We start from the raw sequence: 27883 nt of genomic DNA, 5'->3' as shown, positions 1-27883 counted from the left end.
TCTATCTATCTATCTATCTAATTTATAATAATGTCAGAGCGATTATTTTAATACATATTTGAAGCCAATGTATGAGATGGCACAAACTGTGTATTAAACGCTTCAGTTTCCGAACGAAGCTAAACAAAACCAACTCAATTCCCCCATGCCTGTGTTCTATTATTTTGATGTTTGTGCGTTTATTGAGGCGGATTGAAGCCATTTTGACGAATTTGCTTTTACATGTAAGTCCATGAACAATTCTAAAGGCTGGCAACTCCACGTGGGCTAATCAAGGGTCGTCTGCGTTCTAAACTCGATCAATCCATTACCAATGGACGGAACTACTCAAAATTGTCTTCAATGCAATCGCCAAGGATCTAAGTTTCTTTCGCAGCATTCTGAGCATCAAGGGTTTTCTGAAGTTGTCCGCAAAAATTGCTCGTTTCCGAGCTCTTGGGTACAATTTTGCTTTCGCTGATGCGTGGCACCGACAAAGTTTGAGACACCGTGAAGAGACAAAATCTCCTCCAGCCGAAGAGAAGCAGAGGAGTTTTTGTCGTGCGAACAAAATCGGTGGGCCGGTCCCTTGGGTCGACTATCGGTTATCATGCAGAAACTTTTCTATCTTGTCTTTTGGGTCTTGTGTTTTGGGGGAAACCCCATTTCCCTTTTCCACTATTCCTGCTTTGGAAAGCCCACACTTCACAGCTCTGTAAGACTGAATTAACTTAACAGACTCTACTTAAGACTATCACCTCAAACAGCGAAGGAAAAAAGAAATACGCTGAAAGTAATAGTCGACTTGGTCGAAATGATGAACTAAAAATTACACTTTGATTTTATTTTCCTGACGCGGTGGGATCCCCCCTCCCCACCAAGTTGCAAGATTGTGTAACAATGAATTCATTTAGACATTTATTTTAGGTAATGATCAGTCCTACTAAACACAGCAGAGAAACGTGTCTTAAAGCCGGATCACAAGGTGTGATAGCGAACGAAGTAAACATGCTCACAGCGGCGGAAAATTCGAAAGTAAATCACATATGGTGACGCTGAGCTGTCACTTTAAAAGATCTCGATCTCGATAACACGCCCGAGGGGTTTTCCCAGAAAACTAAATAAAGGTACACATTCTTCGAAAACCAAATTTCCCCGAAGCATTTTCAACAGGGCTATGTAAAGCTGCTTTCAGTTTTGCGGTGGTTATTCAGTGTAGGCCAGTTCGTGAAGCGCAACGAGCGATATGAAGATTCTCATAGCAAGTTGCGTGTTTATCATGACAACTATCGATGTTGTATACTGCCGCAACCCATTGCCAGCGAAGCTTCTCTTTAGGCATGACCACCAAACACAGAAATTTGTTCTCCAGGGTGACGCTCTTGCCGAGTTAGAACAACTGAAGGCACCTGTGAGAGTAATCGGCGCTATTGGCGATTCTCGCGTCGGAAAGTCCACAATACAAACCTGAATTTTATTCGACACTTTTTCGACCAAAACAGATACCAGCATGCGGAGAAAGTTTTCAGGACAAGCGATGAAATGGAGCCTTGTACTTCCGGTGTTTGGATCTCTACTGTTCGTGATTCCAGGGGAACTGGAAGCACCGTTTTAGTGGACACAGAAGGAACAAATTTAGGAAATAACGATGATACGGATTTGTTGAGTATTTTCACTGTGTTGATGTCTTCCGGCCTGGCTTTGTTCGTGAATCAAGGCGTGATGAATCACAATCGACATTTCTTGTATCGAGTATCGCGTTTGAGCGAACAAATGTGGCCTGGACTCAGCACCAAATCATTCCCAGAGCTAAAAATTATATTGAGAGGGGCTCTGTCTCCATCACCAGGGAAAACAGTTTACCAAGAAACTCAAGACTTTATTCTTAATAACAAAGATGGCTTCGGCGAAACCATTGGAAGGCAATTCCCGCGAAATCGTATATCTGTCGCCGAGATCCCGTATGTGGCGGAGCCAAACCGGCTGAACGACTTTAAAAAATTTGCGAGTGACAATTACTCTGGCATAGCATCATCCCTCGCGGAAAATTTTAAACGCTTTTCGGTTAAAAAGACAATAAATGGAGGGATTATGGATGGTAAAATGCTTGCTGATCTTGCACGTAAACTGCAGGATGCGATCAATCGAAATTCCTGGAAAGGCTTCGCAGATACGTACCTTGCTATGGAGACGAGCTTGTGTGAACGCGGCTTCAGAGAAGTCGTGGAGCCTTTGCTCTCTAAGGGACTGGATTATATCACCGCCTCCAAGGAGCGAAAGTTGCTGGAGTTTTTCGATCATTGCGCTTTAGAAAAGGAAAGAACCAAGGCACTTGATAAAGTCTCGGAAGTAGTTCGCCAGAAAGCAGAGATGAAAGCGAGAGAACAGCGTTTGGAAAAGCAGCGAAAAGAACGGGAAAGACAGGAACGGATCAACGAGGAACGAGCAAAAGAGAGGCACAGAAAAGCTGTTGAGCGCCAGCAGACAATAGAGCGCGAGAAAGCTGCAAGAGAATTAGAAGAAAGAAAGAAAAAAGATGATCAAGACAGATTGGAAAAAGCAAAGGAGCAACAGCGAGCTCTAGAAAGAGAACGGGCAAGGCAGAGATCAAGGCGAAGACAGGGGAGGGATTTCATAGGAGCTGTAATTGGGGGAGCCGCTCTCACGGTAGGCTCGATTACCAGCCGCTGTTTCGGGAAATGAGCCAGCGCTCACTCCCGAAATCTCGGCTGGACGCGTGAGGTGAGCCATTGTTAATCTCCGCCAATCAGAAACTCGCCTGCAGAAATCCGTCTGGCATAAATTATATGTTTTGGCTGCGAAGGTATTCTTTCACCCGGCCTGTTCGAGGTTTACAGTGCTTTTAAGGTAGGAAACATCCAAGATTGCGACAACGAAAAGTGTTCAAGAAGCTGGAGAATGGGAATTGTGTCGTTTTCTACCGCCTGAGTTCGCAAACTTCACTGATTTTCCAGTTGGCGCCAAGGTCAAAATACGGCTTTCAAATTCATTGCTTTTGCAATTTTCTCCTCATACTTCGCTAATGTAAGAGCAAGTAAAATTGCTCAAGATCAATTGAAATTACTGCTGAGTTTATTGGTGGCAAAACGAGGGGGCCGATGAAGTCGACTGAGAGCTAAAGCAGCCAAAGATTTCGTTCATGATTCGCTGGTTGAATTCAAACTCACATTGATCATTTAACCACAAACTCAAGCTCGTATCATCTGGAAACTTCGCACAGACGTTTTAAGCATTGTTATGTAATTTCTGTTTTCTTAAAATCAGTGTTTTTGGGATGTCTAATGCTATTTCCCCGAAACTATTAACTCGCATAAATTATATTTTGAATTTACGTCACAGACACAATCTATCGCTCACGCGTCCAGCCGTCTCTTCTCGGGGAGGATACCCGAACTCGAGTGAGCGGCGGAAATCGATCCTACTCTCACGGCCATTATCAGCGATTCGCGACTGAAAGAGAACATTACATTACTGCCGTATTCAGAGTACGAGACAATTGGTCTCCGCTCCTTCAGCTGGGTGTGGTCCAAAGCCGCAGAAGGTCTGGGCAAAAGCGGCTGTGATCAAGGTCTGATAGCTCAAGATGTGGAAAAACTGTACCCGTTGGCGGTAGGGACGGGGCCTGATGGATACAAAAGAGTGAACTACAAAGCCTTGATACAGATGATGTCCTTGAATTCAGGATCATGACGAAGTGAAGCCAGAAGCCAGTCGTAATGAATTCTAATGTTGGATTGTTTTGCATGATGTAATGCCTAGCAGTTAGTACCGTATGCTTTTTTAGAAGTAAGTCGGGGGTGGGGTGGCGGGGTCAAGGTTTAGGGGGTGGGGGTCGGGTGCACCCAACGCATGACTAATTCTACGCGAACAGGATATTACGATTTTCGCGGAAAATTATTTTGCGGGGCTTTGTCAGTTTTCGCTATTTCTATAGAGGATAACGGACATAAAGGGTTCTTTAATAAAGACAAGATGCAAATTCCAACCTTAAATCAACAATGTATATTACGTACATGAAAACAGTACTGATTATGCTTATTAATTTTTCGCATAGTTCTTTGTTGTTCGAATTTCTACCTTGGTATTTCATTTCTAGTGCTTCCGTTTCGGAAGGCTCACATTGGGGTCAGTAATTACAAATCTCTGTACTGTTTGATTAACACTTCGAAGTCACATGGAGCTAGGTGTTCCATTATGGCGAATAAATAAATAAATAGTATCTTAACATGTCTATCAAGCATTTGAGCTCTGTTCAAGGCACAAGGCAATGAAGTTCGTGCTTGTTTTTACGAGAGTCAGCTGAAAAACGTCTCCACTAAAACTGACGAATAAACTTGAAAAAAAGGCCTAAAAAGGAAACAACTGAACGAAGCAAGAAATTACCACTGGTTTTAAAGCGTGTGGAGCAATCGTGTGTCTCTGGCATATCACTGTTGTGTCCTTGTCAAAGTAAACAACACCTACCGGCGGTGATATGATAGGATGCCATAACAGGGTACAACCGTCCAGGTACAGTCCAGTAGTGGACTCTTTTGACGTTTGAAGACTTCAAAAGCGGCGCTGCTTACCGAGCTTCTCAATATCTTGCTTACTTGTACACCAGGATGTCCTACTCCCTGAGTTAAACAGACACATGATATGGGAGCACATTTCTGACTAAAACTTGCTGCTTGCCTGTTTATGAGCTAAGTTCTTCAGCTCATGTTTGCACACCGTACATTGGATTCTGGAAGGTTGTTGTTGTTGGCTGGAAACAATAGCAATTAACATTGACGCTAAAAAAACCTGTGTTATCATACATTTCGCTCACCATTACACGTTTTGCGTTGTGTTGCTCCTTTTCGAACTTGGCGAACGTTCGTCGATCCTGTAAAACAATGTATTACTGGGCGTAATCAATACTGTTCGACTGAAATAACTTTATTCGTGGCAATTGATTATGAATGTAGACTATAGATTGGTAAGCAAGGCAGCGGAGTAACACTTTTAGACCTCAATGCTTCATAATGTACTGGTATTATAGGGAGAGTTTATAAGCTCATCGATGGTGTATTTAGGTTCCTTGCTTTCCTTTGGTATGATCCAGATTAGGATTTTGATTCTCAAACTCATCAATAATGTATAAGAGAAAGACAAAGGAAATCAGGAAGAAATTGCGATTCCTCCCCACCCCCTCCCCCTTCTCGCTCACCCCGTCCCCACTTTTCCCTAATTTTTTGCTAACCCCAGGCGCTAGCCCGCTTTATCGCTCGCTTGTTCGATCTCCGCCTGGAAAAGGAAAGGAAACGGCTGTTACGCAGGCTAACTCGATACATGTGTTTCATCACATACCAAACACCTCGTATTTCACCCGAAATACTCCGCTGCGCGTCGTATTTTCGGCTCTATTCTCGATGTCTGATATGTGATGAAACAATGTATCTCGTGTTTGTTATATTACTTCAAAATCGCTTGATCACGGTGCATCAATGGAACCGATGATTCCACCCTGGTCAAGGTTTCATCGATTCCTTGATTCGCCATGATCCAAGAGCTTTCCAGTATCAATTCCTAATCCGGATCATACCAAAGGAACGCATTCTTACTGCCATCTTCTGCGCAACCTACTTGGATCGTGGCCAGAACTCTCCATATTAGTAACAACGCTGAAGCAACCACTAGAACTGCTCCAATCACACTGATTATGATTGCTAAGGCCTTCATCTCCGATAGACAATCTATGATGAAAACAACATTTGCATATGACGCAAATATGTTTGTGTGACTTCCATTCTCGTCACACAACGCACTCATCCCGGGATAGATAATTGCGGAACGAGCAAGATAGCGACTGCGAAGAGACCTCTTACGGCATATAATCCATGTTAACCTCCCATAAAATCTCTTCCAGATATATGGTTAAATGCCCATTGTGGCATTTAACCAGGGTTAACATGGATTATATGCCCCTCTTACGCCCTTCCCAAACTACTGACCTTTACTTTTTCGCCAAAGACTTTTAACTGTCCATCTGCGTCTACAATGTAAGCGAACCCGAACGTAGCAGCCTCCCTCATCCAAAAACCTGCACTGTTTGCCCATGCTGGGTGACCTCGTGTGATGTACGGCTTGATCTCTAAAGTAAGAAGGTTCAAAAGTGTTGGACTCCAGAGTCGAATCTGGGAAGGAAACGTAAAAAATGAACAGGTAATGGTTTGATGCTGAAATCAAGCATCGCGCCGGTATTGGTTAAGCCATGGGTTTGAATTTCGTTCCAGCCTGTTACAACGAGCTTCAAGTCCACAACAATGTTTGATTAAACTTTGGCATTGATTATATTTTTGAAGTCAACCTTACCCCGTTTTTGTGTGGGATTTCCCCACACTTTGTCAGCACCGGCGATGTGGCTACGAGAGCCAGGTTTTTGTCACGTGGTCTCTATTAGGAAGAGAGAGGACCCTGGGAATGAGAATGACTGTTTGTATGTGGCGGCCATTACTTAGCCAGTGTACAGCCGCCCACTCTCCGCAAAAAAAAATCGGAGAGGAGCGACGCTCCTTTCCGATTTCCGAGTCGGCGGCCCTACACAAGCTACCGTTACTCTTCTCGGCCGTTGTCGTTTGGCGAATTTCGACTTGTTTTCTCGGTGCGATTAATTTACAAGGTAAGGAGAAGTCGTCTTCCTTTCTGACGTTTGTATTAAGCGAGTTGTGCCAGCTATATTGCAAGGAGTCATGCCTTCAAACTGATATCGGACAGATATAACATAATGGCAAAGTCCAGTATTTATCCTGTAGATTTACGATTAGCAATTTGAGGTTCCCTCTTTTAACTACGATTTGTTGACACGTTGCGTGACGGCGCCAGTTTCTGTAGATTCGCAAGTTAAAAAACTAATGCCTTCAAACTTCCTGTCAAAAAGTTTCACATTTACTGGTAATGATGTTAAAACAGAAAAGCTCATTAATTTGTAAAAGTATAGTTTACGTACAGTGTTGTAAGCTGGAAGCAACGAATACTCTTTGCTACAATTGCACTTGGCTGCTAATTTATCCAGCTTTATCGTAAACAAATTCTTTTCTGCTACTAGCGAGTGATTCCAATATTTCCGCTGATTACTGGGTTGCCCATGGGCAAACCCAGTCGAGGTCTGAGTTTTGTTTGTTACTGGGTTGCCTATGGGCAAACCCAGTCGAGGTCTACGTTTAGTTCTAGTTTGTTTGTTTTCTTTTTTTTTTTTTTTGTTTTTTGTTTTTTTTTTTTCCGTGTCGGTAAAAGTCTTGCCTGTCACTCCCCTGGTAAGTAGTGTCTTTGTGTATAGAGCCTTCTGCGCGTATTTTCTTAGGATCGAGAGGGTAGTGGAACTGCGTAGATTGCTCTTGTGGACACAGTAGAATCATTAACTTAGCCTGCAATGGCGTCGAAAGTCATGCAACGCGAATGGCGTTTTAGTGGATCCTTAAACAAAATATACCCTTATGGAGCTCAATAATGGAAAGTCAGTTGGATAAACTAGGCATGAATCCCAAAAGCGACGAGTACTGAACTTCGACAACAATCTATCGCCCGTCGAGACGAAATCAAAGTGAGCAGTATTTACCTGAAGTACATGGTAATTTGACACAATTGAGTTTCTTGTCTTCACGCACGCAATCAAATAGGAAGAGGTTTTCGCCTCTAAGAGCAAATATGTTGTTTGTTTCAATAAATTTTCGCTGGAAAAGGATTCTGTGGTATTTTCTGCCTTTGTGAATTATAATATCATGTTGTGTATTGAATTTTCGAGCTTAAGGTTCAAATGTGATATGGGAGAAGTTTTTTAGTATTGCTCTGTAAGCAGGAAGTGTTCACAGGCCTGTTGGAAGCGTGCTTGAGTTTCAACAAAATGAGCCCCAAAATCAGTGAAAACTTGTGACGCAGATGAATAATAAAGTAGCTGCTATTTCCAAAATGATGGAATTACCTGGTGATAAATAACGTCGTACGCGTCTGGGAGAGTAAATTTTGACTTTGCACAAACAAGAGTTGGGCGATTGTGATCTTTGTTTTGACTTCGCTCATTTCATTGTCAACCTTTATAACACTTGACAGAAAAAGAAACTTACAAAAACCCGCTATCTTTCCATCATTTGACACAGTTGCTTCACTGTTTGGCGAGTAAACATGCCGCGGTAACTTAATAACGGCGCCCGCTGAATTGCGGCCATGTCCCTTTCGATTTTGCAATTTACTTGAACGTAGCAAAAATCTCCCAAAATGTTTGTCGCTGATCGTAACTTTTTATATTCTATATTCACGGTTCAAAATTAATGTTGTTTTCATGTCGTAAATATTTTATTCTCGATCGACCGTCTGGGAAACTTCCTTCTGCTCTTTCTGAAAACTGTGTTTCAATAGTTATTTGCTTTTTCATCAATATTTGTTTTGCATAAAGCAAGCTAACAGAATCTGTACCTTGCTGAGTTCGCATTTGTTAGCGTTAATAGTATTTTCGGTCAGATGTTTCTGTTTTTTATGAGGGGTTTATTGTTTTGGTCTCCCATCCTAACACTAACCCCGCGAAACAGGGATTGACTTCAATGAAGTTTAGTATTACAAAGCTTTCAGATGCTCAGAGGGCACACTTGTGGTGAAAAGAAGTTGTGAGGGAACTTGAAAATTATCAACATGTCAGCCCAGAAGCCAATGTTTCTCGCTTCTCTTTTATTTGTTATTCTTCAGAGACTGGAATGCTGTATTTCAATATCACACAATTCAGTGCCTTCTGATTTTCTGTAGCACGTACCACAGGCAAACCAGTGTATGCTTCACAGAAGCATCTAGTTACTGGGTTGCCTATGGGCAAACCCAGTCGAGGTCTACGTTTAGTTGTTTTATTTTTTTTTTTTTTTTTTTTTTTTTTTTTCCGTGTCGGTAAAAGTCTTGCCTGTCACTCCCCTGGTAAGTAGTGTCTTTGTGTATAGAGCCTTCTGCGCGTATTTTCTTAGGATCGAGAGGGTAGTGGAACTGCGTAGATTTCTCTTGTTGACACAGTAGAATCATTAACTTAGCCTGCAATGGCGTCGAAAGTCATGCAACGCGAATGGCGTTTTATTGGATCCTTAAACAAAATATACCCTTATGGAGCTCAATAATGGAAAGTCAGTTGGATAAATTAGGCATGAATCTCAAAAGCGACGAGTACTGGACTTCGACAACAATCTATCGCCCGTCGAGACGAAATCAAAGTGAGCAGTATTTACCTGAAGTACATGGTAATTTGACACAATTGAGTTTCTTGTCTTCACGCACGCAATCAAATAGGAAGAGGTTTTCGCCTCTAAGAGCAAATATGTTGTTTGTTTCAATAAAATTTTCGCTGGAAAAGGATTCTGTGGTATTTTCCGCCTTTGTGAATTATAATATCATGTTGTGTATTGAATTTTCGAGCTTAAGGTTCAAATGTGATATGGGAGAAGTTTTTTAGTATTGCTCTGTAAGCAGGAAGGGTTCACAGGCCTGTTGGAAGCGTGCTTGAGTTTCAACAAAATGAAGCCCAAAATCAGTGAAAACTTGTGACGCAGATGAATAATAAAGTAGCTGCTATTTCCAAAATGATGGAATTACCTGGTGATAAATAACGTCGTACGCATCTTGGAGAGTAAATTTTGACTTTGCATAAACAAGAGTTTGGCGATTGTGATCTTTGTTTTGACTTCGCTCATTTCATTGTCAAACTTTATAACACTTGACAGAAAAGGAAACTTACAAAAACCCGGTATCTTGCCATCATTTGACACAGATGCTTCACTGTTTGGCGAGTAAACATGCCGCGGTAACTTAATCACGACGCCCGCTGAATTCCGGCCATGTCCCTTCGATTTTGCAATTTACTTGAACGTAGCAAAAATCTCCCAAAATGTTTGTCGCTGATCGTAACTTTTTATATTCTATATTCACGGTTCAAAATTAATGTTGTTTTCATGTCGTAAATATTTTATTCTCGATCGACCGTCTGGGAAACTTCCTTCTGCCCTTTCTGAAAACTGTGTATCAAGATTTATTTGCTTTTTCATCAATATTTGTTTTGCATAAAGCAAGCTAACAGAATCTGTACGTTGCTGAGTTCGGATTTGTTAGCGTTAATAGTATTTTCGGTCAGATGTTTCTGTTTTTTATGAGGGGTTTATTGTTTTGGTCTCCCATCCCAACACTAACCCCGCGAAACAGGGCTTGACTTCAGTGAAGTTTAGTATTACAAAATTTTTGGATGCTCATAGGGCACAGTTGTGGTGAAAAGAAGTTGTGAGGGAACTTGAAAATTATCAACATGTCAGCCCAGAAGCCAATGTTTCTCGCTTCTCTTTTATTTGTTATTCTTCAGAGACTGGAATGCTGTATTTCAATACCACACAATTCAGTGCCTTCTGATTTTCTGTAGCACGTACCACAGGCAAGCTAGTGTATGCTTCACAGAAGCATCTAGTTAATAAAAGTAGACGCCATTGACCTCTTTGTCGAACGCAAGTGTTTCACGAGTCTCTGAAGTAGTGTGTTCATGCCTGAAGCGCGTTGACACATTTTGGCAGTTAATTGCATAGGCAGCCCAAGTTCGCGTCACTAGAGAGCGTGTAATAATTGATTACTAGTGGAAGATGACCTTTAAGTAAAAGCGGTGTTGCGTTACAGGCAGCCGTTGAGAATTTAAACGCGTTGTAAGACTTTGTATAAGAAATAAAATACCGAAGATTATGAAGCCTAAAAAACGCTCAATTTAACGTTCATTCAATAAAATGAATAAAAATGACTTACCTGTGGTGTATTTTTGTGCCTTTTGGAGCTTATTTTACCGTTTCGGGAATTCCGTGTTTTCAATGTTCTAATGCACCTATCAATGTTAAGCCGCTGGGGGAGGAGGCCAGGGATAGGAGGGGGATTTGACGTTACAAGTCTGCCCGTGGTAGGGACTTTTGATCATTCGTTGAGTTAGGGGGGTCGGGACTTTTGACTTTAACCGTTAGAAGAGTGGGGTCCACTGACGCCATCTTGGCTGCTCGCCATCTTGAATGACCGAGAAAGACTGAAAAATAGTACCGCCATTTTGGGATTACCCAGAAGTCACTAGAAGCAAACCGATTCTCTGCGATTCCCTCAACGCCATGAGTGAAAGAGTGAATCTGCTCTATATTTTGTAAGACAAAGGTCATCGAGTCTTTTTAACAAGGTTGAGATGTAATCCAATAGAAAAGCTTTTGTTTCCGTTGTGTTCTGGTGCATATTTTTTGCATATGTTTGAATATTCATGAGTTTTCTTCGTGCAACTTGTGTATGCTCGCTTGAATTCATAAGCATAATAAATGTATTTAATTAAATTTACCATGTAGGTTCTTGTTCAGTACGGCGAGAGCCGTAAGGCTCTGGCAGTTGGTGAGAGTTAAATTTATCAATACAGTGAAAACAGAATTCAAAATTGATATTGACGACGAAATCTTGGTTCAGCAATTCAAAGACGAATGGCAGGAGTTCGTGGATGTTGACGCTCTGAAACACGTGGCAGATCGTTCTAAGCTCCGGGTGCCCCTGGGGTGAGGAATTTGCACTTTTTTGACCCAGGATGACTTCCCTGGGGCCGGGCATTTGAACAGAAAAACTGATCTGAGTTCAAATCCCCCGCCTATGCCCGGCCTTGCCCCCCCCCCCCCCCCCCCAGCAGCTTAACATTGATAGGTGCATAATGTTCTAGACTTCGTCTTAGAACATTGAAAACTCGGAATTCCCGAAACGGTAAAATAAGCTCCAAAAGGCACAAAAATACACCAGAGGTAAGTCATTTTTATTCATTTTATTGAATGAACGTTAAATTGAGCGTTTTTTAGGCTTGATAATCTTCGGTATTTTATTTCCCATACAAAGTCTTACAACGCGTTTAAATTCTCAACGGCTGCCTGTAACGTAACACCGCTTTTACTTAAAGGTCATCCTCCACTAGTAATCAGTTATTACACGCTCTCTAGTGACGCGAACTTGGGCTGCCTATGTTAATTGCAAAAGATTTGGTGGCTGAGAAACTCAAATGCACCCAATTGTAATGCGTCACAAGACCTAACTTGCAAAATGTTTACTTCAGTGACTCTTAACTCTGTCAATCACCGCCCCCTCCTTCCCCCGTGTTAACTTGGGGCCATGTCCAGCTTTGGATTCTGACTGGGAAATACACAAACCACAGTAAATGGCATTTTCCATCGAACAGAACAGTGGAAATTTCGGCTGCTCGCCGGAGACCAGCGGAACTAACCAAGGAAAAATGGAACGACCTGTTTCATCAAAAGTCAATTTCCAACTGGACCGAAGCGTTCCATCTACGTTTCGACCGAAATTTCGGTTACATCACAGTGAAATGGGACTGGAAACGAGAATTTCTGTAAATGGAACGGCACGTTTCGGTCGGACCGGACCGAGCGGTCAAAGAGGACCACCTCCAGAGGTGGTCCCAAATACTCCGGTTGGACCGAACCAAAACGGAAATTTTGGCTTAATGGAAAGCACTCTTCCTTACCGTTTGCTAAATTTTCCAGTTTCCAGTCTGTCATCAGCCGCAAACAATTGCAAATGGTAAGCACCATCTCGTTGGGCTGGTTTACTGATTTTGGAAAAACTGTTACCATTATTCACCGGTCACCCCCACCGGTTTATTCTGACAAATGGTAAGCACCCGTAATTTCCTCGAAACTGGAAGTCCAAGCATGTTTCTCCTCTAACCGTTTTCTCGTCTGCAGCTTGGGATTCTTCGGAATCTTTACTCGACATTTATTACTATAACATGACAAAGTGTATTACATTTACTGTAGTGCTAATCATCAACGTTTATTTAACTGAAATCCCACACAAGTACGCATTGCGGACCTATTTTTTATGCAGCCGTAGACATTTGTACCGCAGCTACACGAAGGACCGACCAGTCCAGTTTCCTGTAAAGTTGCACTGGCCACGCTCGCAGGCGCCTCGTTCTGAAGAGAAAATCGTGTACAGATGTTTGCACAAATGATAGGTACTGACATGGGTGTCTTCGTAAGTTAATGATGAGAGGAAGGGGTTGGGAAACTTTGTAAGCTTATGAGAATGAGAGGGGAGGGGTTGAGGAACTTTGAAAGCTAATGATAATGAGAGGGGAGGGGTTGGAGAACTTTGTAACATCTCAGTAAACCCGTATACCAAAACCTTAGCCGTTCATCGGGGAGTTATATGTTTTAGACTACGAATGGTGACTTATCCCATGGATAAAGTTCTAAGCTTTGAGCAATAGGGGCCCGATTACTTTTAGATTGTTTGAACTTGGGCTGAACGGAAGAAAAGGGTACTAATGACGTTTTCCTCACCAAAATCTGGTGACCTAAGACGCACTTGAATGAGTTTTTTCAAGAGTGAATTAGATAAGGGTGTTTCTCTGCCAATTAGGGGCTGGGAAACTTTGAAAGGTGGTGATAATGAGAGGGGAGGGGTTGGGAAACTTTGTAAGCTGATGATAATGAGAGGGGAGAGGTTGGGAAACTTTGTAACCTGATGGTAATGAGAGGAGAGGAGTTGGAGAACTTTGTAACCTGATGATAGTGAGGAGAGGGGTTGGGGAAGTTTATGAAGACTGCATTTAACTCCATCCTGGAAAGAAAGATTGACAAATAAACAATTTTACCAGGAATGCCATTTATAGCAGGGAAAATAAGGATTAGAGGACGGGGATTATTGTACATCATCCACTAGCCGAAGTTGCTTATGGTGTAGATCTGTGAGAACCAACAAGGAAGAGCCAACACTAAACGGATGAAGGAGAACGTACATTGACAATTTGCTGGAAAATACTGGGCGGAATAACACGGTGGAACCAGAAACCTTGATGAGCGATCGTGGCCAAGGGGGAAGTCGTGTGAGGACAAACAAGCGACTTGGTGGTCGCCGTACTAATTAATTGACTAATTAACTAAAAAAAACTATTTAATTAACTTACTAACTAACCAACTAACTCCATCAAGTGTATTCATCTGCTTATATGAGCAGGAAACAGACATTTTGTATAATAATTTCTCTCATAAAATCACGGCAAAATGGCTTCACCTAAACCTCCATTTTTTTCTGGTTGTCCGGATCTTTTGGACAGCTGAGATTGTCGCACTCACAGGCATTGATTGCCTGGTTTCAAATCTTAGAGCTCCTGGTGGGAAGCTGACGCGTTCACCGCTAAAATGCGGCTGTTCCTCAACACAATCTCCCTGCTGGTTTTTCCAATTAAATAACTACCTAGTAGTCGAAGTGGTAGGGAGTAGTTTTAACAAGAGCTGGATATGTGAAATACAAATGAAACTCGCAGACCCTCCCTCCGACATTTATTATAGATTTTGGCTAAAAGAAACGCGCTCGAAAAGGGTAAACTTTGGCTTTTTTTTTTTCTTGCTTTCTTCTAGCGCATCGGGTATTCCTGCATTTTTTTCAATTAGTAAAGCAAGTTGTACGATAAAGAGTGTCTTACTGCTTTAATTTGATTTCAGAAATTTGATTGTTCAATTTTACTTGGGACAGCCTCACCTCTCGTCCTCTAATCGACATGAACAATGCTCTCCAGCCCTTAAACAAGCAAAGATCAGAGAAATATTACGTTCGTGTAATATATCAAACACGAGATACAATGTTTGAGCACAGGGAAACGCCGAGAAGAAATACATCACGCAGCAAAATATTTTCGGCAACATTAGATGTGTATGATATGTGGTCAGACACGTGTATTCAGGGTCAACCAACGAATCTGTTCCTCACATTATCTATTTCCCAGAGGAATCTTGCTGGCTGGCAAAAATGCAGGTGTCTCGATTAGCTGGCTAGGAAATTTTGTTATTGATAGAGGTTTTGCCTGGGAATTACTGACTTTTTCTAGCCTCATTTCAACCCAAGCTGGCTGTAGAAACTCTGAAGACTGAGGACGGCCAAAAAAAGAAAAAAAAAAAAAGAACCCGTTCCCTCTCCCAGAGAGTAGTCACAAACATACGACGGCTGGTCAGAGTGATTGCGCTTGCGGAAAAAACCTGTTTTGTCCCGTTTTTGTCGCTTTTGTTCGGTCGTTTTGTATCGAGGGATTTCAAAGCGCACGGAATTCCTGGCTGGGAAATATATTTGATCAGCTGGCTGGGAAACCAACCAATTTTATCTAGCTGGCTGGGAAATTTCTTGTGTGTCTTGCTGGGAAAAAGGAACAGATAATGTTTTCCCAGCAACACTGAAAAACACCTGAAAATGTCTTAATAACACTTATTTTCATTAACTGGGGTATAATAATACAATTTACAACAAATTGGTCGTTGGGTGCCCCTATGTATTGAAACTTGTCAGCAAAAAGGCACAGTTACCAGCAATAAGAATAACTGAGCAACCTACACTGCTAACAAAGAGTAAGATTAATGCTCCGGGTTATAAATCGTCTAAGTATTTTCGCTAAAAACGGGAAGTCAAATATCACACTCGTTCTCGTCCTCGTCCTAGAATCTAAAGGTCCCTAGCATCTTGAGCGATTCTGTATCACTGATTAGATTTGCGTCGGGGGTTAGCGGCAAAAGACCAGGCTTCTGTTTACCAAAGGACTAAATAAACCTTGGTTTTTAAAAAAAGTAGGTTAAGAAACCCTAACGATCAGTTGTGAGTTGTCCTTAATTTAAAAACCTCTTGTCTTGTCACCAGGGGATAGCCATCCCAATTGACTACGGGAGCCTTTGGAACAATCCACCGCATTCGGAAATGGACCTTTCTTATTCACTGCAGTTCTTTGCAAACTTTTGGGGTACGTCACCTCGAAAAGAGTATATGCGATAATGTGAATTGGCAAGGAAAATCTCACTTCTGGATGCTGGGCGTCGCGTAAAACGGGTAAAGATGGCTTCACCAACGCGCCATTGGTTTCCAATGGCAGCCGAACCCGGGTTTCTCTTACCAACGAGGAGGCATTCTTTCTCTAAAGATTAATAAACAACAGGAGGAGCTTCTTCGAATTCATCTATTTGCCGATCTTTCTTTTTACTACCTTCCTGCACATCTCAGTAAACCCTTATACCAAAACCATAGCCAATGTTCATCGGGGATTATATGTTTTAGACTACGAATGGTGACACATCCATGGATAAAGTTCTAAGATTTGAGCAATTGGGGCTTGATTAATTTTTAGATTGTTTAAACTTGGGGTGAACGGAAGAAATGGTTACTGATGACGTTTCCTCACCAAAATCCGGTGACGTAAGACGCACTTGAATGAGTGTTTTCAAGAGTGAATTAGATAAGAGTGTTTCTTCTGCTCTGACAACTAATTTTCGCGAGAACGGGTATTCTAAAAATAGACTCATTTGTGACTATGCTCGGGTAGACTGTTCACAGTCCCCTATTTTCCCGTTTGATCTTCGAGATCGAGCACAAACTGCCGTTATCTTTGTTTTTTTTTTTTTTACAGCGAGCGCAAGCTGGGGAGAGCGACATAACTACCGAATGGGTGGGGGAATTCCGGGAAGTAGATGGGTTAAGGCGGGAAAATTTTTTCTTTTGATCCCGACGATGAAAGGGGAAAAAAGGGGAATGTGAACAGTCTAATGCTGGGGAGCCCACCCTAACCCCTTATTCCAAAATGGCACCATTTAAGTATTCTTTTCTTTGCTTGGGAATTCGCCCTTGCTGCCTCGTTCAAGGTTAAATAATCCTTTGAATTTTCAGCTTAAGGAGGCTCGACATAGGTTTTCCTTTTTTCAAAGAAATAAACATATTCTCCCCTTAGATATAGTCAGGGTAATCATATCAAGATGGAATCTGGCCAGGATATTAAGTATACATTATACATTTCTCACCTCACATTTTCCTTCAAAATACCGTTACCATGGCAACGATATAAGGCATTTCTTTGAGCCTTAAAATCAGAATAAATTGTGTTTTTTGAGAAAACGGGAGGGTGAAATCTTCCCATACAGCGTCATCTGATAATGTTAGAAATAATCTCTAATAGAGCGATTTTCGATTGAGTGTTGAAAGTAATTAGCGAACTGCTTTGGTTTTGCATTACTTCACTCAGTGATTGGTTCAAAGTTCTCGCGCCACTTTTCAACCAATCAGAAGTGAAACCAAAACCTACGGCTTCGTGTAATTACTTCGAGTTTTGATTGGTTTACTGGATTGTCTCCGTCCTTTTTGATTAGTCAAAGTAATTACTTATTTAAACTTTAAAAAAAATGTTAGCTCAGTTTTACACAAAAATCGGTTTTTTGAAATAGGTCTCTAACTTTTTTTTCACCTACGGAATTTTTTTAAATTTAAAAGAAAAAAAAATCAAATTAAGTTAAGTTAACATGCAAAAAATAAAATATATATTTACTGTCTGGAAGCAGATATACAAACGAGTAAAGTTGCAAAATGAAGAAAAATGAAGGGGTTACAAGAACAGCATTTACGCATGCGTCACCCGCTCATTCGAGTCCACACACGAGTGGAGCTACAGGCCAACACAAACAGATTTAAGTGACCATCAAATCGTTTGTGCAAAATTTTCGTAGTTTCCGTGAATAGGACATGTATGTTTATATTCGTTCTAGAAAGGTGAGCGAAATCAGCGGTATTTCTTTATTTCCGGTGAACCATTAAGAATCGTGAATTGCGTGTGTGGCTTACGCGCGCGCGCTCGGCTGAAAACCCTTTCGAGCCTCCGAGGCCACAAGGGCTAATTTCCAAGCAAACAAAAGAATACTAAAATCGCGGCAATTTTGGAATTAGTTGTATGCCATAAGAACAGTCTTATTTAATTCACTCTTGGTCTGAAAATCTAATAATACTTTCATAATTAATTGTACACTTCTCATGGAGGGGTTTTCAGACCAATGGATCAACAGAACAGAAGAGCATCTTTTGAGATCTCAACTAGCCTGGAGGCAAACCAGTTGGCTTTACAGCGGTTATCAGTCACACGCGCCCCTAAACGACATTTTTTCACATATCGAAAGTAAAATTTAGCTGGACGTCAATCAAATGTTTCCATAACAATAGTCCTGTTCTCATTTGTCATGGAAACATTTGATTGACGTCCACGTGAAATTCACTTTCGAAATATGAAAAATGTCATTGAGGGGCAAGTGTGACTCATGACAACCGCTGTAAGTGCAGCCAGGAAGTGCCAGGATCAAGGAGTGGTCAGGACAGGTCTTGAATCCGGTATGTCTGGACCTCAATGCAAGCCTCTTAACCAATGGTCTTTCTGGTCTGGATAGGGTAGGGTGGAGCACCTCGCATAGGACCTCGAGTCCTGTTCGTGCTCCTTCCCTCTGGGCAGGTTTGCCCAGTAGAAGAGACAAACCAGATGTCTCGTAAAACGAAAACAATGGACGGCACTGCCTCCTATAATCAGTTTAAAGAAATAATTACATATATAACCTTCAATTCTTTGCGAACCTCTTATGTTCCCAGTCAAGGTGTAAGATTTTAAGTTCGCTCTCGTTAAAATTGTGATAATAGATAATTATGGAAGGCAATATTTATGAGCTTAAATTGTGATGTATCAGGGTGATGATAGCTGAAATCGGATGATTCGGCATCAGCTGTGAAACCTGATTTGCAATACATTTTTCTGACTGTCGTAGTTAAGCTGACAAAGCAATAAAACGTTACTGACTACTTCGCCCGCATTATACGACGTGATTAATTTTCGCTGCCTCTAATGTTCATGTCTGCCTCCTCTTCAAAGCGAGTTTAATTACATATGAATGAAAACCAAAACTTCGCACCTAGACTCGCTTTGAAGAGGAGGCAGACATGAAAGTAGTAAGAGCCGTATCCACCACTCCCTCTCACCACCACCCCCCAGGAAAAAACGGTTACATGAAAGGGAATAGGCATGTTTTCATGTATGATACCTTCTTATGTACTTTAGCAGACTTGAGCATCACAACACTTCCAGCATGGCGAACAACCGAGATGGAAATGCCAGTTCTTTTGTCGGGGCAAGATTACGAATAAAAACTGGCGAAGGCGAATACGAGGGGACGGTGCACACTATTGACGTGGTGAAACGAAAGCTTACGTTGACTAAAGGTAAGCAATTTAGTTCATTTTCGTGCAAGCCCATTGTACTTCTAATCCTTTTCCATTGTTATCGAAAAACGAATCACCCTGACGTATGCGATAGCTTGGATTTTCTCCAAAATCTACCGGAAGTCGCATTTCCACCATGTTTAAGTTGAGTGCTTACTATGTTATCTTTTGTTGCACAGTGGTGAGACCCCTGGTCTTCACCATTATCACTTGGGATCAATAAATCGGTTACGTTTATCCTGTTCCTAGATTATGAAGTAGTATGTTATTATCGACATCTATATCTACGTTTTCAGCACTCGGCAAAGTCCCTTTTTGACTTATGGCTGTTTTTTCTGACGTGACCTCATCTATCATAAACCTTTAGACAGACGTAACGCCAATCCGGCCACTTCTGTTGGAGAGAACAGGACAGTTACAACACAGGGGACTGCATCCTCTTCTCTTCCCAAATAGTGTGTGGGTTCTTCAACATCCCACGGGGAACTGTATGAACGTCCAGGATATTTGTAAGAGGGGCCTGCGGTTATTGTCCTTATCCTTGTCCGAAATTATGAAGGCAGCACTTTCTCCTCAGGTATTTTAAGATCCTGAGCGTTGAGCCAGTTGAGTTTCGAACCCCAACCTCCCACTTGACAGCCTTGTGGTCAACTAACTGAGCCATCTTCATCATCTTTGAGATCCTCATTAGCATTACTAATAATTATTGAGGAAATGATATCTGTATGAAATGGATCATACATGAACTGTGGATATGAAATCAAGTGAAGCTATCATGATCCTCGCTGTAATGAACGCAATTTTTGCAATTGCGTTTACTAGAGAAGCCTGAAAAATTCAGGACTTCAACAGGGTTTGAACCTGTGACCTCGCGATACCGGTGCGATGCTGTAACCAACTGAGCTATGAAGCCATTGCCATTGGGAGCTGGTCATTTGTGGGTTCTAATGTTCCTGTGAGGAATGAATTCATCAACGATGAAATGACATATGAAATGGATCATATGTGAATTGCGGATATGAAATCAAGTGAGGCTATGATCCTCACAGTTATCAACGCAATTTTTGCAATTGCGTAGAGATGCCTGAAAAATTCAGCACTTCAACGGGGTTTGAACCCATGACCTTGCAATACCTCGCAATACCAGTAGACCGCCTGCTGGTCATTTTCCGGAGAGTCCTCTAGCCTTAACACACCCAATCGACATAATTCTTCATACATGTAATCAATGTGATTTGTTTGGGTAAGCAGCATTTTGGCGTGATCAATTTCTTCCCCTGGCGACATAATGGTCCACCCGATTTTAGTTTTCTCCGCAACTGTTTCTCCTGGACAACCGATTCAAGGTCTTTCTGTTGTTTTGATAGCCGCGTATTCACTGGTGCCCAAGATAAGGTGGACTGGCAGGAGAGGTTTGGAATCACTGTCGTCCATATGGACTCCCTGGAGGTGAACGTACAGTTCAATCATCTTGAAATTTGGATTGTCAACCATAAGTAACTCGTTTCATTCCACTTTGGTGACATGAACTTTTAACTCTGTGCTGCTTTCTACTGCTTGTACGGTAATTGACAAGAGCTCCAATTGCCGTGTTGTAGACCCAAGCAAATATGTCGGACTTCTCAGGTACATGTGCGCTTAGGAATCTTGTCCAAAAGTGCTTCTGAGGAGTAAGAGCTCCTGGCTCCAGTGTCGAGGAGTGCCAGACACAGAATTCCCTCCACTTTCACTTTGACAATTGGGTAAATCACACATTCTTTGTTACCGGTAGCCATTGCAGTCAAAAGTTGATCTCCCTGGGTGCAGATAGATGTATGGTGTCTTTTACCACATTTCTGGCATCTTGACCTACTCCTGCAATTGTCCGCACAGTGCTTTATAGTTCCAGTGCAATTGAAGCACATTCTCTTTTGCGCCAGAAATCTCTTCCTTTCGTTTAAGGTGGTCAAGTGTGTGCAAGCAGATGAAACATGATCGATCTCCTGCATGGTTTTCGTTCATCTTCCCCCACTGAATTAATATCTCTAGATGAGGTAAATCTCAGTCTTGTGGTAAATCCCAGTCTTGCCACCCTGCTTCACCTCTAACTAAATCAACCTTAATCCCTTTAACTTTGTTGAGAACGCTCCTTGCCATCCCATTTACTCACTCTAATTTGCCCAGAGTTTCCAGCGATTGTACGTTGTGCAATAGATAGATAGATAGATAGATAGATAGATAGATAGATAGATAGATAGATAGATAGATAGATAATTTATTTAATGTCAGATATACAGGGGGTGGTCTCCCAATCCCCCGAGCCACAGGCTTTTGATTGGCTCTCGATGAGGTCATGGTTGTTTCTGATTGCTTTCCGATGAGGTCATCTGGTGTAATTGTGATTCGTTTCTTTTCCTTAGTCTTGTCTTTGCTTTGCTGCGATCTCTTATTCACAGTTCAAATCCAGAGCAGGACAGAGCTCTCTCTCTCCAAACTAGGCTAGTAGCATACCGATAAAATGATATGCACACACAGTACTATTTTATGCCCGCCTTACGAAACATTATTTTAGGGTTACGTTTCTTTCTTTGTGATTCTCATCGATGAAAATATCCTCGTCTTGGTACATGACCGGCATCTCGTTAACCTAACCCTAATTTATGCGACGACCTAAGATGCACGTGTTGTTTCACGTTTTAGGGTTACGCACGTGTTGTTTCACGTGTTAGGGTTACAACCGTCATTGCGTCATGCCCCAACATGCCCCTAATTTATGCACGCCCCCTTCTTTTGTCTTTTGATTGATGACGTCATTTGATGACTACCTGACTACAACTACTCTCGATCATCCATTACCAATGGACGGAACTACTCAAAATTGTCTTCAATACAATCGCCAAGGATCTAAGTTTCTTTCGTAGCATTCTGAGCATCAAGGGTTTTCTTAAGTTGTCGGGAAAATTGCTCGTTTCCGAGCTCTTGGGTACAATTTTACTTTCGCTGATGCATGGCACCGACAAAGTTTGAGACACAGAAGAGGCAAAATCTCCTCCAGCCGAGGAGAAGCAGAGGAGTTTTTGTCGTGCGAACAAAAACGGTGGGCCGGTCCCTTGGGTCGACTATCGGCTATCATGCAGAAACTTTGCTAGCTTTGTCTTTTGGGTCTTGAGTTTTGGGGGAAACCCATTTCCCTTTGCTACTATTCCTGCTTTGGAAAGCCCGGACTTCACAACTCTGTAAGACTGAATTAATTTAACAGACTCTACTTAACTATCCCCTGAAACAGCGAAGTAAATCTTCTCACGCTATGCACTCAGAAATCGATGGCAACGCGGTGGGATCCCCCCTCCCCACCAAGTTGCAAGATTGTGTAATAGTGAATTCATTTAGACATTTATTTTATGTAATGATCAGTCCTACTAAACACAGCAGAGAAACGTAACTTAAAGTCGGATCACAAGATGTGATAGCGAACGAAGTAAACATGCTCACAGCGGCGGAAAATTCGAAAGTAAATCACATATGGTGACGCTGAGCTGTCACTTTAAAAGATCTCGATGACACGCCCGAGGGGTTTTCCCAGAAAACTAAATAAAGTTACACATTCTTCGAAAACCAAATTTCCCCGAAGCATTTTCAACAGGGCTCTATATAAAACTGCTTTCAGTTTTGCGGTGGTTATTCAGTCTAGGCCAGTTCATGAAGCGCAACGAGCGATATGAAGATTCTTATAGCAAGTTGCGTGTTTATCGTGACAACTATCGATGTTGTATACTGCCGCAACCCATCACCAGCGAAACTTCTCTTTAAGCATGACCACCAAACACAGAAATTTGTTCTCCAGGGTGACGCTCTTGCCGAGTTAGAACAACTGAAGGCACCTGTGAGAGTGATCGGCGCCATTGGCGATTCTCGCGTCGGAAAGTCCACAAACCTGAATTTTATTCGACACTTTCTCGACCAAAATAGGTACGAGCATGCGGAGAAAGTCTTCGGGACAAGCGATGAAATGGAGCCTTGTACTTCCGGTGTTTGGATCTCTACTCTTCGTGATTCCGTGGGGACTGGAAGCACCGTTTTAGTGGACACAGAAGGGACAAATTTAGGAAATGACGATGATACGGATTTGTTGAGTATCTTCACTGTGTTGATGTCTTCCGGCCTGGCTTTGTTCGTGAATCAACGCGTGATGAATCACAATCGACATTTCTTGTATCGAATTTCGCGTTTGAGCGAACAAATGTGGCCTGCACTCAGCACTGAATCATGCCCAGAGCTAAAAGTTATATTGAGAGGGGCTCTGTCTCCATCACCAGGGAAAACAGTTTACCAAGAAACTCAAGACTTTATTCTTAATAACGAAGATGGCTTCGGCGAAATCATTGGAAGGCAATTCCCGCGAAATCGTATATCTGTCGCCGAGATTCCGTACGTGGCGGAGCCAAACCGACTGAACGACTTAGAAAAATTCGCGAGTGACAAATACGCTGGCATAGCATCATCCCTCGCGGAAAATTTTAAACGCTTTCCGGTTAAAAAGACAATAAATGGAGGGATTATGGATGGTAAAATGCTTGCTGATCTTGCACTTAAACTGCAGGATGCGATCAATCGAAATTGCTGGGAAGGCTTCGCAGATACATACCTTGCTATGGAGACGAGCTTGTGTGACCGCGTCTTCAGAGAAGTCCTGGAACCTTTGCTCTCGAAGGGACTGGATGATATCAACGCGTCCAAGGAGCAAAAGTTACAAGAGTTTTTCCAAAATTGCACTTTAGTAAAGGAAAGAACCAAGGCACTTGATAAAGTCTCGGAAGTAGTTCGCCAGAAAGCTGAGGAGAAAGCGGGAGAAGAGCGTTTGGAAGAGCAACAAAAAGAACTGGACAGAAAGAAACGGATTGACGAGGAACGAGAGGAAGAGAGGCGCAGAGAAGCTGTTGAGCTGCAGGAGGCAATAGAACGCGCGAAAGCTGCAAGAGAATTAGAAGAAAGACAGAAAGAAGATGAGCAAGACAGATTGGAAAAGGCAAAGGAGCAACAGCGATCTCTAGAAAGAGAACGGGCAAGGCAGGAATCAAGGCGAAGGCGAAGGCGAAGGCGAAGGCGAAGCTGGTTTTAATGGGATCTTATTAAAATCTCGGATCTTTGAGTTTCCCGTGTTGTGTCACGCGCGTAAATCAAAGTCCGTGAAAAGTTGACAAGAAGGATTTTTAGCTTTCTTCTATCTTTAATCTTCTGGTCTTTACATTTAAGTGAAGCGGTCAACTGAAATGATTACGTTAAGAAATAGTCTAAGTATTTACATTCATAGCCAGATCATAATTATTTTGAGCATAACTCGCTTTCTTTCCTGCAGACCCGGAGCAGATTGCAGCAAAGAGGACCGTCCAGGTTAACGTGCGTTGAAATACGTGATAAGCGATCATTTTACCGGGCAGGACCATGGCATAAGAATCACGAGTCCTCCGTCCTCCCCCTCATCACGGGAAAATACAGTCAAAAGTGTCGGTTTTTTGTCTACAACAAGTCGCCGCCTCAGCAAAACATAACCATCGCGACAAGTTTTATCTCTCTTTCACTTTCAGGAAAAGAGCCTTTCTGGGAAAATCCCCGGTTGATGAATGAGCAACAATTTTAAAACCATTCTCATGAAAATTAAGGGGTAACTTAGCTTTTCCGGGAAAACCATCTTCACGTGGACTTTAAATACGCGGGGTTTTACTGGCAAAACGAAAATTTCCAATAACTATCGCTGGCTGGGAAGGGTTTCAACATGATAAATGCCGCTGGCTGGCGCCCACAGCGAAATGTATACCTTCCTGGCTAGGAAAAGGCCTCAAAATAATGGATGCTGGCTGGCGACCTCGGAAAATAATCTCTTGCTAGCTGGCTCTGAAGAGCGGATATTTATTTCCCAGGGTAGTTAAATATTAACCAAAAATGTCTTAATGGATGCCCACATATCGTGTAAGTCAATAACAGATGAATTCAGAAAAAGTGTTCGTTGGGTACTCCTGTGCAGACTGATGTAGCGATTCCAAAACCTCATTCCTTAAGATTCCTTACTTTATTGGTGAGGAAAACAGCCAAACGATCTTTCATCATATCACTCGAAAAAATTTTTCGCTCACTTGAATGATTACAGAAGTCTATGTTCAGTTTTAAATCAGTCGTGCTCCGCCTCAATGGTTTTGATAAGAACGATCGTTCTTTTGAATTATTTGCGAAATATTACATGTTGAACATCATGGAATCATTAGATTTCCCGTTGCTTTTCTGGTAGTAAAACTCGCGCCCCCGTTTCTCCGTAAGTTTTCTCCAACTCATTTCACTTGTTCAAATCTCGCACAAAACATAAACATGGAGGCTGCCATAATGACCGGCTTTCCATGGCAAAACACGTGTCGCACCTTATTACAGTGTGACGCGCCTTACCGTGGCCACCTAACAAGGTTTTTTACAAATTATCTGCCAACAAGGGTCGTACAACCGTTGCATAGGTTGTTGAATTGACGTATTTTACACGTAGTTGGCACATGTGAAAGTTTGTTGGATGGCCACGGTATGGCACGTTGCACTATAAATTACTGACCCATCTCACAAACAATGTGACTCAGTATATTCGCCAACTTATGTTGCGGGATTTTTCCCTTTGCTTGTTTCTATATGCCACTAGACAGCTGTCTGTTGCGAACACAACAAGAAACGGGGTTTCCCCGAAGCAGCGATAGAATGATCTAAGAAAACGACGTCACCTTTTCCACGAAAGCGCCGGTCGTTTCCGTTTATAACTAAGTGGTTGGGGAGTTCGCGCCACACGAGTGATTCTTATTTGCTTCTTTACTGTGTGCAATCTGAACAACTGTCACGCCTCATAGAAAGATGAAGTTTCTAGTTTGCATCGTTCTTGGAACGTTTTTCGCTGTTTTTCTTTTTATTCCTTCAACACAAGGAGACAAAGCGAGATTTTTAGTCAAATTTGACTATGAAAAGCAATCGTACGTGTTAAATCGCGATGTTTTGGGTGATTTAGCGAAGCTCCAGCGACCGATTCGCGTTATTGCTATCGTCGGCGACGCGAGAATCGGAAAATCCACGACTTTGAACTTGATCAGTCATTTCTGGAATGGAATGAACGGAGTCGAAGTCGAAGAAATCTTCCAAACTGGAGACACTGTCGTGGCAGTCACGCGGGACGTTTGGGCTCACATCGTTAAACCAAAAGCTATCAAAGGAAGTGTCGTTTTACTCGACGTCGAAGGCACGAATTTAGGTAACGATAGTCTTACGGATCACCTCAGCATGTTTACAGCTCTGATATCCTCAGGTCTGACTGTGATGGTGCCAAATGTGTTCGGAAACAAGAACTTGGACTTTCTGTTTCGAGTGTCACGCCTCAGTGATGTGATCTTCAGAAACGGCAGTCGCGAAAGGTTTGCAAATCTCCGAGTTCTTTTCAAAGGACACCTCCGTCCTCCCAACGGTCGCAGCTTGGAAGATTACACTAGGGATTCAATTGTGGGGCCATTTTCTGAAGCGAACGCTCATAAAAAAGAAATGGGACGGATCATTGCAAAACATTTTCCCAGGAACAAAATCTCGGTATCTCAAGTTCCCGATATAGGCGACCCCGATCTTTTCTCAGACAACGAGAGATTGCACCAAAGTGACTACTGGAAAGTTATGAAAAATGTAGCTGAACAGTTTCTGGTTTCTGAAATTTCCAATCAAATCCACGTTCGAAGGAACTCCCATGGATGGTTTCGCACTTGCCGATTTAGCAAAGCATCTGGTCGACACAATGAACGAAAACGCTTGGCCAGATTTTGGAAACGTTTACGTTATGTTTGAAAGAAATATTTGCAAGAGACATTATGCAAATCTTGTAGAGCCTCTTCTTTCGCTCAAAGCGGATGAAATTACCTCTACCATGGAAACGACCTTGAATAAGTTCAAAAACGAATGCGCTTTGGAGAGCGAGATAAAGGCCGCGGAGGAAAATCTCAAGAGTGTTGCCAAGGCGAAGAAGACGTTAGAAGAACTGGATAGAAAACTCAAGGAGGCGGAAGAAAAACGACAGGAGGCAGAAAATAAACAAGTCGAGGAGGAAAAAAGGTTTGAAGCTACTCTGGCCGTGAAGAATAAAGAATTGGCGCAGGAGATAAAAGGCCGCGAAGAGGCGGAAAGAGAAAGGAGGCGGTTAAAGGAGCAATATGCGGAAGCAATGAGGTCTCTTGAATCGTTTAAACGAGAACTCCGGAGAAGCGACGGCTGGGGCAGGGCGCTTATACATGGCTGGGGAGTAGTTTTTGGACCCGCGCTGATCGGTGGCTTAACTGCTTTGCTTTTTAGTGACGTGCAACTCAAGAACAACGTGACAGTACTGCCGCTCTCGCGGTACAACTCTGTTGGACTCCGCGGATTCTCCTGGCAGTGGAATGAAATTTCTAAGGAGAAATTCGGCCTCAGTGGGATGGGCCAAGGGGTGATTGCGCAGGATGTAAAGAAACTATACCCATGGGCGGCTGTTAAAGGAGCGGACGGTTTCCTGCGCGTTGATTACGCCTCTCTCGACGCTATGATAAACTTTGGAATAGTCAAGTACGGTTAAAGTCAGCACGTCCGTCGTACAGACTTTGAAACAGAAAGCTGTTTGAACTGTGCGTTGGTAGTATTTCACTGCCGTAATCAAAGCACTAGGAGATAATCATACAGTAGTTGATGTTTTTGAGCCTTATGTGATGGTCACCATTCTTTGGATCGGTAATGAACCACACCTTCACGTGTTATCGGATTTGTGTTATAATAGACCAATTCGGCTAACTCAATGTTGTACGCAATTCAAATCTCT

At 42.3% G+C, this 27883-nt stretch overlaps 2 protein-coding genes and 1 pseudogene across 2 annotated transcripts in view; all 3 read left to right on the top strand.

Annotated features, from left to right (window-relative positions):
- The first annotated feature begins 1210 nt into the window (after positions 1 to 1210).
- Positions 1211 to 3832, top strand: LOC138000968 (uncharacterized; annotated as a pseudogene).
- A 15067-nt stretch (positions 3833 to 18899) lies between these two features.
- Positions 18900 to 27883, top strand: part of LOC137999644 (uncharacterized) — a 67067-nt gene continuing 58083 nt past the window's right edge. Inside the window, exon 1 of the mRNA XM_068845488.1 lies at positions 18900 to 19053. Coding sequence (XP_068701589.1) covers positions 18921 to 19053 — 133 coding nt within the window. The 5' untranslated portion in view covers positions 18900 to 18920. The remainder of the gene's footprint in view (positions 19054 to 27883) is intronic.
- Positions 26637 to 27791, top strand: LOC137999646 (chromatin assembly factor 1 subunit A-like). The gene has a single exon (XM_068845489.1). It carries the CDS (start codon positions 26786 to 26788, stop codon positions 27641 to 27643), a length of 858 nt encoding a protein of 285 aa, XP_068701590.1. The 5' UTR covers positions 26637 to 26785; the 3' UTR covers positions 27644 to 27791.

This window comes from Montipora foliosa, chromosome 4, assembly GCF_036669935.1.
Source record: "Montipora foliosa isolate CH-2021 chromosome 4, ASM3666993v2, whole genome shotgun sequence".
In the NCBI taxonomy this organism is placed as follows: domain Eukaryota; kingdom Metazoa; phylum Cnidaria; class Anthozoa; order Scleractinia; family Acroporidae; genus Montipora; species Montipora foliosa.
Note: the sequence above shows the minus strand (reverse complement) of the source record. Positions and strands in the feature narration are given on the sequence as shown.